This window comes from Alosa sapidissima, chromosome 10, assembly GCF_018492685.1.
Source record: "Alosa sapidissima isolate fAloSap1 chromosome 10, fAloSap1.pri, whole genome shotgun sequence".
Lineage (NCBI taxonomy): Eukaryota > Metazoa > Chordata > Actinopteri > Clupeiformes > Clupeidae > Alosa > Alosa sapidissima.
The window spans coordinates 31793126-31803125 of record NC_055966.1 but is presented as its reverse complement, the minus strand read 5'-3'; the positions used below and the strand labels follow the sequence as shown (position 1 = coordinate 31803125).

Here is a 10000-nt window from a genome sequence, read left to right as displayed (position 1 = left end):
TAATTTCTGCCAAGTCCCCTTTTATAATACTGCTTTCAGTAACGTTTTTCCTCATTTACAAAGTATTGCGTTGAGAGCACATCTTTAAAAAGGGAGACCAAAATGTTATCCGCAAACAGAAATACGAGTACTATACAAGAAAGAATGCTGCCATCGTCATGAAAACATCCACTTCGGAGTCGAAGAAAAGAGACAGGGACAAACAGTTACATACATATGCAAAGCTGCGTGTATATGCCAGAACATGAGATGTAGGGTGCCTGTGCCTGGTTATCCCCCGAAAACAGTGTTTTAAGGCTGAGAAGTCATGAATATCAAGCTGCAAATGACATTTAGGCATATACAAAAACGTTACAGCAAATAAGAATACACAAGTGCTTCTGAGAGCTATTTTGTGTCTAAAATGTTTTTGTTTTTGTACTTCGTGTGACTATTGTCTCCTTGAACCTACATTACAGTGTAAACAATATGTGTGCTACACAAGAATGACTATACAATAACATTACAAACAACTCTGATATAAATTTCCTTTTTGAATTTAAATTAAGAGCACTACTTCTATTAATACTGATTGTAAAATAAATAAAGGTGAAAGTGGCACCAATATTACACTTGTCATTTTTTTTCCATTTTTTTCCTAACCAATGATTTGCATTAAGTCTTAAAATGATGACCAAAGAAGCTTCTCTTGATTGTCCACAAGCAGTGTATAAAACTGCATGATGTACTACTCCAGACACGACAGTGTACCCAAATAAAGAGAAAATGCTGGGGGGAGGGGGAGAAGGAGGAACGAGGGAGTGAGGGAGCTAGGGAAGAAAGGGAGAAAGGATGGGTGGAGTCAGAGGGAAGGAGAGAGGGAAAGAGCAAGGGCTTCATTTCACGTGTTCAGCGGCGTGTGACGAACAGTAGAACTTCTTGTGAGTGATAAAGTTTGACAGGTTATTGAACTGGATGTCACACAGGCGGCAGTACTTGCCGCTGCCTGTGTTCTGGGCTGAGCCGTTGAGGCCCTTGGTGGCGGCCGGCGGCGGTGGCGGTGGCACTGCCGACTCCTCTGCCGGAGACTTAGCCCCAGGGGAGGTGTTCTCGGAGGCCTCGGCCGGGTTCTCCGTGCTCCACGTAGGGGAACCCGTGTGCCCGTCTGTGGAGGGGCCTGTGTGCTGGGTCTGGTTCTCCTGCTGCGGGGTCGAGGTGGCCGGGCGATCCTCTGACTTGTGTCCTCCGTTCACGATCACCATGCCCCTGCTGTTGGGCAGCAGAGGGAGCGCCTCTTTGCCCGGGTGCGGGCACCCGTTGGTGGAGGGCGGTGGTGCTTGCAGCTCCTTGCCCGTCTCGGCGGCGCCGTTCACGGCAGACTGCTCCTGCTCGCTCGCCTCACTCGGTGTCAGCAGGCCACCACTCAGGAAGTCGCCAGGCTTCATCCCGAAGTAGGGCGGTGAGATTTGCCCACTGCCCTTTACCTTCTTTATTGCTCCGGGGTAAAGGCAGTGGGGCAGGAACATGTTCTTGCCCTCATCACTGTTGGGCCCGAGGTGTTGGTCGGAGAAGGCCTTCAGCGCTGGTGCCGGGCCCAGGTGGTGTGTGGGATACAGGCCGCCGTTTGGCACCATCAGGTCCCCGCCGCCATTTTTCTCACACTTGACCGGGTTCTTGTCGTAGGCGTCCTCGGGATTGACACCTTCGTTTTTTACTTCAGGAAACACGGGGGGCGGTTTGAGCGGCCCAATGTCGTGTTGCGATGCCGTCACGGGGCAAAAGTTCTGTTTGTGGGCCAGGTAGTTCTCCACCTTGTTGAAGCTGATCTTGCACACGGTACATTCATGGTAGTCCAAAAGTCTTTTGGGCGAGTTGCTCGACTTGTCAGGGAGTGGCGAGCACTTTTTGCTGAGATCGATTGGGGCGTCCAGCTCGTGTGAATCGACAGTGTTGCACTTGGGACCGAGGATGGACTTGCTGACGGTGAGCGAGGCCTCCAGGTGCTTCGGTACCATGCCCGGGAAGATGTCGCAGCGGGGGTGGAATCGATCGGCAAGGCTCTCCACGGCCTCCTGGGAGGTGCAGGGATTGCCCAGGGGAGGGCCTCCCAGGAACCCTGGCTGGTGCGGCCCCATGGGGGGCCTCTGCTCCTGGTCCGGGAGGCACATCTCGTACATCTTCCTGCGTTTGCGCGTCCTCATGGTCCTCTGCATGGCGGGGACCTTGTTGCTGGACATGCGCTTCATGGGCGGGTCATGGCGTGTGGCGCAGTAGTATTGCTTGTGCACCATGAAGGTCTCGTGGCGGCTGAAAGTGATGTTGCAGGCCTCACACGTCGTTTTGTTGGGATCATTGTCCACCTCGCCCAGACCCGTGCTGGGGCTCTTAACCTCCGGCTGTTTTCCGTTCAGACGTTCCTCCCCACCGCCAGTTGGCGTGGCAACCTTTTTCACCTGACCGGTGAGGTCCTTTTCAGGCCCTTTCCCCCCAGCGTTAATCATGTCCAACACAGAGGAGTTGATGCAAGCTGATGGCAGGAGGTTGTTATCCGTCTCCGGGGGGTGGCAGCCTGGGAGCATCCCCACTGCACTGTGCCCGCTGTTTGGGCTCACCGAGTCCTGCACGGGCTTCTCTGTGATCCCCGAGAAGTCGGGCGACTTGGTCATGTGTTGCCAGCGGCTGTTGCAGTAGTGCTTCTTGTGGACCAGGTAGTTGTCCAGGTTGTTGAAGGTGATGTTGCACTCGAAGCAGGTGGCACCCTTGGGCATGAGCGGGCTGTAGATGACCGGCGGGTAGCTGTTGCCCCCGTGGCGCAGGCGCCGATGGACCAGCTCGGACATCTTGGCCAGGATCTCCGACGCCTGTGGGACCACGGAGATGTCCTGCGAGAAGGCGAACTGGGACAGGAAGGGCCCCATGGGGAAGCTGGGGCCCATGCTGTGCTGCACGGGTGAGGAGGCCAGGCGGGGACTCGACGGCTCTGACTTGATGCGGGTGTAGGAGAAGCTGGCCTTGCTCACCGGATGCCCGTCGGGCTTCTGCATGGCCAGCGCTGGCTTCTTCTCTGGCCGCTCCAGCTCGCCACTGGCGTCTGGGCTGCCGTCTTTCCCCAGCGGCGGCAGCGCCACTCCGCCCTTGGGGCTCGGGAGGACCATTTCCTTCCTGCCGGACAGCTCTGCCCGGGCCTGCTGCAGGGCGTCGTCGGCGCTCCGCGGGGAGTGTTCACTGCCGTCGTTCTCGCGGCGGAGTTTCCCCGAGTGGCCGTGCAAGTCCTGATGCTGCAGCAGCTCCCGGTGGTTCTGGAAGCTGATGTGGCAGTGACTGCATCGGAAGGCCGCCTGTGACAGGTGCGAGAGGATGTGGTGCTGGAATGTGAGCAGCGAATCCGCCGTGTAGTTGCAGATTGTGCATTTCAGGCTGGTGCCAGGGGGGAGAGTCTCCTCCATTTTGACACCTGGGAAGAAGATAAAAAACATAACAAGTTTTAGATCTGCACTCTTCCCTGCAGATATCCCTCTCCCCACATATTAAGCACAGCTGCTACCGGGTCCTGCATTATAACACACTTATCACCCCCACAAACCCCCTGACACTGGACTAAAAATACATGATAAACTGTCAACAGCAGAGGCTGACAGGGAAATGAGTATATTTGCAGTGTGTGTGCGATTTGCTACACAACTGTAATCCAAATATGATCCCATCAAAAACATGCACAAGATGCAATCTGTCTGCAGCCATCTGTCAATAAAATGCTGAGAGTCAGATATCACTGAATTCAGGAAAACTCATTAAATGACTTTCCTGTTGGCCCCGAGAAAGAAGCAGTTGATAAATACTTCAGCTTCTGCTCCTTACAGCCCAGGTGCACGAGTTCTCTACTTGGCAACTGAACCGTTTGACCTTGACAGTCTCATGCTCCATGAGCGGAAAATAAAAGATGGCAATTAAGCCCAGGACTTTAATCCCTCTCTGAGTCCAGCCCTTTCATTCGTTAATTTCCTCACATGGAAATATTAGATAGAAATGTAATGAAAGTGGGTTTGATGAATCTCCAGACGTGTAAACACTAGACTGCCTGCCATCCCATCAGTGCAGATGTGGAGCACTCACCGCTGTGCGTGCTTAAGTGCATCTCCAGGGCCCGGGGGCTGGAGAAGCTCTTGTTGCATTGTGGGAAGGGGCAGGTGCTGGGCGGCTGCTGGTGGTGATTGGTCTCTGTGTCCTCAGCCACACTCTCTAGCTCCCTCTGGCGTCCGCTGCAGTAGTACATCAGGTGAGCCTGGAGGTTCCTCTCACTCCGGAACCAGATGCCGCACGCTTTACAGGGGAAGATATCCTCTGGGGGGAGAGAATACACACCTGGTCAGGTAAACGTCACCATCTCTACACTGTTCTTCTCTCTTACAATGACACATTGTAGCAAGGCAATTTCTCCCTACTGATGTGAAACCATCTCTACCCCTAGAACGACATACTTGTCCAAGAGAAACCACCACACATAATCTGTTCCAAGGTCAGCTGCTCACATTAACGCACATCAAGGTCATTTTAAGGTCATAGCTAAATAGCAGTCAACACAGTAGGCTGACAGAAACTGACATGATTGTCTGTGTTACTGTTAATCTCCATCAAGGGCAAGTAGACTAATATGGCCGCACACTTATGGCTGCCTTCCTACTTGCTGAGCTGAATCTGCACATGACCCTTATTAAGTCAATTATCATATTTGCATAAGAGTTTATTCTTTGTTCAAAGTTGGGAGTCAGTGTATGTGTGCAATTTATGCCTGAAACTGAAGGTCGGCCTTTCTTATCCATGACACCTTACTTGGAGAGGTTAATCAGTCTGATTACACCTTCCCAGTTTGCCTACTGATTACGTTTTAATCTAACTGTGCTGTGGTTAGTGAGAATGAGTTTGTAACCTTGATGGTCTCGGCACACAGAAGTTGTTCACTAACAAAACTGCATCCAAGTTGCAAACCAAATTGCCACAAAATATAGATCATATTATAGGGCACACTTACTTTACATATGCTTTGTTTTATTTCAGACAATACTCAACAGTAACACACTATATAACCTTCTATATCGCTTTAAAAACAGGTTTTAATGTTTATCTGTAGAACACTATTATGTTTGAATGAATAAAATGGTGACTGTGACAGCAGTAGTTCGTTTTCTGGGTAGGTAAGGTGTGTGTGTGTGAGAGAGAGAGAGAGAGAGAGTAAGTATGTGTGTGTGTGTGTATACGCATAAGTGTGTTTTGGTGAACATGTCTCACTTATCATGCCAGCTTATGTGTTGTGTTATTAAATGCTTAATTTAATGCACCAGCGCTAGGGTGCACAGCTGCTGCTACTTACTGTTGACGACGGCAGTGGGCAGTATGGAGGCCTTGTGTGTGTGTGTGTGTGTGTGTTTGCGAGTACTTACTATTGACAATGGCAGTGGGCAGCATGGAGGCCTGGTGTGTGTGTGTGTGTGTGTGTGTGTGTGTGTTTGCGCACGCGTTTTTGCGAGTACTTACTATTGACGATGGCGGTGGGCAGTATGGAGGCCATGGCGGCCTGCTGGGGCAGCAGCTGGATGCTGTCGAGTAGCCGTGCCGGGTACATGCCCTCGCTCATGGACATGTGGCCGACCGCCTGCAGCCGTGAGTCAAAGTCCACCACGAACGCCACCATCTCCTCACCCTCCATCAGGTTCTTGGTAGTGGTGCACCATAGCTGACCACCTACAATGCAAACACATACGACATACACATGTTTAGTCCAGATGTTGAAGCCAAAATAAAGCTTTTTAGTGCTACCAGTCCTAGCCAGTCCTTTGTGCTACCCAAGAGTGACTGAGGAAATCCCATTGAAAGGTGGATCTAAATTATGACATATCAGAGAACAGATCTGAAATAGAATAGAATTACATTATTGTTTTTAGAGAGAGTACACCTGGTGTAAGCTATCCTTGGGCTTTACATCAGTTTGATTGTTGCAACACATGCCCAGCTGATTTCACTGTAAAGGCAGAGGAGACTTGTATCTGCCGGTCATCTCATGCCAGTGCACATCTTATCTGTGGCCTATCCTGGACAGTCTGAGGAAGCTGAGGTCTTTTTCTTATTTTCCTTCCAACTGGGCAGCAGGGATTTCCTCTTGACGTGTTTGGTCTTACAGCCAACAGCCAAAACCACTGCCTGAGAAAACTAAAGCGTCAGATTTGTTTATACTTTATTCTGACAGTGATATGGACTGCCATGGAATGGAACAGATATGGGGGAAGTGACCGGGCACCCCGGGCATAGGGGAATTCCACCATTTAGCAGTTCTTATTCTATAATTTTTTTATTGTAGTTTTTTCAATTGTGTCAGGCCACACCTGCTACGCACATCCACGGCTTCATTAAATTGTTGAGTTTTACATGAAACATTCTCCAGTGAAGTCTTCAGGACATATTTATTAAGTCAGTCAGGCACAGGGAGGGGGGGAGGGGGGGGGGGAGAAAGAGGGGGTGGAGAGAAGGTTTAAGCTCAGATAATATTTATCTCCGCACATGACAGGCTTTTCAGCGGCACTTCATTTTGCATTGAAGAGATTAAAGTTTTTAATATGACTATTTACAAAAATCTGGCTGCCAAGATAACAACAAACCATGATATGCCAGCGCTAAATGGCAGAATTAGGACATTGTTTCCGAGGGAAAGCTGGACAATTAATTAAACCACACTGTTAGCTCTCAAAGATGAGCAAACACAGCGACAGGGTGTCAGAATGAAAGAGGACCTGTGATTTGAGTCCAGCCACATTGGGTGGCTCAACGCTACCTAAACGTCTGGCGAGAGAAAACCTTCTAGAATCCCCAGAAACCGGTCGCATGTGTTTACATTAGAATTAGAGGTCAAAGGTTAATACTTTCATATTCCTTCAGATGTTGCAGAATGCACTGGAAGCTAATTATACCTCTGGTGTGTCTCACTGCGATTATTAAACTATATATTCAACAATACACAGCCAATTATCGACACAGGAAATTCCATCAGTGCAATGTAGTCTAACACAGTCACAAATCTACTGGTCCAGAGAAGCCTTATGCTCCCGTGTGGACCACGGACTGTCACTCCCCAACAAAGGTTAGAGAGATCTTCCCTCAACTACATTCTAGCCCATATCTCACGGACACGATGCTGTGACACAATCTTTATTTGCTCATCTCATAAGACCGCACATGATTTTTACTTGCCCTTGTGTGAGTGTGTGTGTGTGTGAGTGAGAGAGAGAGTGTGTGAATGTGTGCTACAGTGAGTGCAGTCTACTTTAAGTACATGTCAGAGAAGAGAAGTGTTATTAATAAAGGTCATCTCTCTACAATGACCTTACTTTGCAGTGACTGTGACTGTGTGTGTGTTAGTGTATGCGTGTGTGTGAGAGAGAGAGAGAGACAGAGAGAGCGATGCCTTAAAGAAAGGCTTATCAGCCTGATCTACAATAACAAGACACACTCCTCAGCCCTGTCCTCTTCAGCTGGGTTCTGTCACCTCACACACACACACACACACACACACACACATATACACAGCACAGTACTGGCTGCCAGAAGAGGCTCTTTGAATCCTTATCTCCTAATTAAAATAACAAAACTCGACGTGCTGCTGGACTCAGTGAGCAGGCGAGGAGATCTGAGCCTTAGCTGCACTACGTGCACATTAGGGCCAGCAGGTCTGCCCAGTGTCCACCCAAAGTGCTAGAACTTTCTATGACACTTCTTTCCTCTATCCTCCTTTCATTCTCTCTCTCAAACACACACACACACACACACTTAGAAACCTTCACACTTATAAACAGTACACCCCATTCATCCCACACAAAGTGTAAACATTCCCAGAGAAGTCAGTAATACATTGTCATGTGTCACTTATCTGTAAATTATCAAAAAGGACATGTGTGATGCTCACAAGTTACCGTATGATACACACACACAACAAGCACCTGCCATGTCAGCAGACTGAGTAGATCATATCTCAACCATCACAGTCCGAGCCGCGTCCGAGTTGCGCTCCCTTTCCTGTGTTTTTTTTTAAAATATGGCTGGGGCTCTGTGTCGGAATCCCTACGCACAAGTGTCCGGACAGGAAATGGGGTGTCGGAATGTTGTCATGGCATGTTTGGATTTGATCTGACCCCTGCCGTGCAGCTGGTGGTGCAGGAATCCAGGAAGTCATCCTTGACGCACACAACCCTTCCTGGAAGCAGATTTTTATATGCTAGTGCATGTATGGATGCATGCTGTGTGTGTGTGTGTGTGTGTGTGTGTGTGTGTGTGTGTGTGTGTGTGTGTGTGCGCGTGCGTGCGTGTGTTTGTGCGCGTGTGTGTGTGTGTGTGTGTGTGTGTGCGTGTGTGTGTGTGTGTGCGCACGTGTGTGTGTGTGTGTGTGTGTGTGTGTGTATGTGTGTGTGTGCGTGCGTGCGTGTGTGTGTGTGTGTGTGCGTGCGTGCGTGCGTGTGTTTGTGCGTCCTTTTCTTTCACTTCGGCTCGGTGCCCTGCGTCTTCGGCTCCGCCTCAGGTCTGCGCGAGCCGCCCTGGGTGCTGCGCCTCTCGGAGCTGAGCTAGTGCTTTGCACCTCCATGGCGGTCCGGTTCAGCTCGTGGTTAGCCCTCCATCCATGCGCGTCGCGCGCGCCGCGTCGGGATCCGCGCGCACTCCGCACCGCTCGCTCCACCACGCTCCGCCCCGGCGCGACGCTGACCGCGCCTCGCCGCCACGCCCCGGTCCCTGCCGAAACCCCAAGCCTCCTCGCCCGCAGCCCCTCCGCGCCGCTCCTCGCTCCGCTCTCCTGCCTCGCGCGCCCATCCTCCCCTCCGCTGCTTCTCCTCCCCTCCTCTCCTCTCCTCTCCTCTCCTGCTCTCCTCTCCTCTCCTCTCCTCTCCTCCCCTGCTCTCCTCTCCTCCCCTGCTCTCCTCTCCTCTCCTCTCCTGCTCTCCTCTCCTCTCCTCTCCTGCTCTCCTCTCCTCTCCTCCTCTCCTCTCCTCCTCTCCTCTCCTTCTCCCCTTTTCTTCCCACCTCAATCCTGCTCTCTGCTCCTCTCCTCCTCTACATGTTGTTCCCTCTGCTTCTCTCCTCTCCTCTCATCTCTCTTCCTCTACACTTCTCCTACTCCTCCTCTCCTCTCCTCTCCTCTCTCTTCCTATACACTTCTCCCACTCCTCCTCTCCTCTCCTCTCTCTTCCTATACACTTCTCCTACTCCTCCTCTCCTCTCCTCTCCTCTCATCTCTCTTCCTCTACACTTCTCCCACTCCTCCTCTCCTCTCCTCTCCCTTGTCTTCACCTCCTCTCCTCTCCTCCTCTCTCCTCTCCTCTCTACTCGGCTGTCTGTGGTGAGCCTTTGTGCGCCGGCCAGCGGCATCCAAAAACCGGCGGCCATTGTTTTCGCTCCTCCTGCAGAGCACCTGATAAAAGAATAAAGAACTATGACATATTCCCCAAAACAAAGGAGGAATTAAGGCCAGACAATGGGCCAGCTGCTTCATTAAAACAATCAGAGAGCGAAGGGGAGAGAAAAACACACACACACACACACACACACACACACACACACACAGTCACATGCTGTATGTAGTCCAGATAATTAAAAAAGGGAGAGAAAAAACAGCTGCTTTTTCCTCTGTATCGTGGCACCAGGCTGTGCTAGCAGTGCCGTGTTCTCTCCTAGAAGTGCTACTGCCGAGTAACAACCCCATGTCTTTCATTAGGGGGCTCTTTTAAAACACACCGCACTGAAGATGAGTGTGAGTGTGTGTGTGTGTGTGTGTGTGTAAGCGTGTGTAAGCGTGTGTGTGTAAGCGTGTGTGTGTGAACTTCTGAGGAGACATCATGTAATGACATGTTGAAGTGCTCCTGCCTGTACCCCTGGTCTTAATGGTAATGTGCGTTATGGCGGGAAGATGGATGGGGCATCCACACGCGCCTTCACTTCCCTCTCAAACATCAACCGTTTGAACGCGGGCCTTTTCTTTCACACCACT

The 10000-nt window shown here is 50.8% G+C and overlaps 1 protein-coding gene across 1 annotated transcript in view; it reads right to left on the bottom strand.

The window, feature by feature from the left end:
* Window positions 1-404: 404 nt before the first annotated feature.
* zfpm2a (zinc finger protein, FOG family member 2a) overlaps window positions 405-10000 on the bottom strand; it is a 149326-nt gene continuing 139730 nt past the window's right edge. The window contains exons 6-8 of the mRNA XM_042106081.1: window positions 5512-5718; window positions 4093-4320; window positions 405-3433 (exon numbers count right to left, since the gene is read on the bottom strand). Coding sequence (XP_041962015.1) covers window positions 876-3433; window positions 4093-4320; window positions 5512-5718 — 2993 coding nt within the window. The 3' untranslated portion in view covers window positions 405-875. The remainder of the gene's footprint in view (window positions 3434-4092; window positions 4321-5511; window positions 5719-10000) is intronic.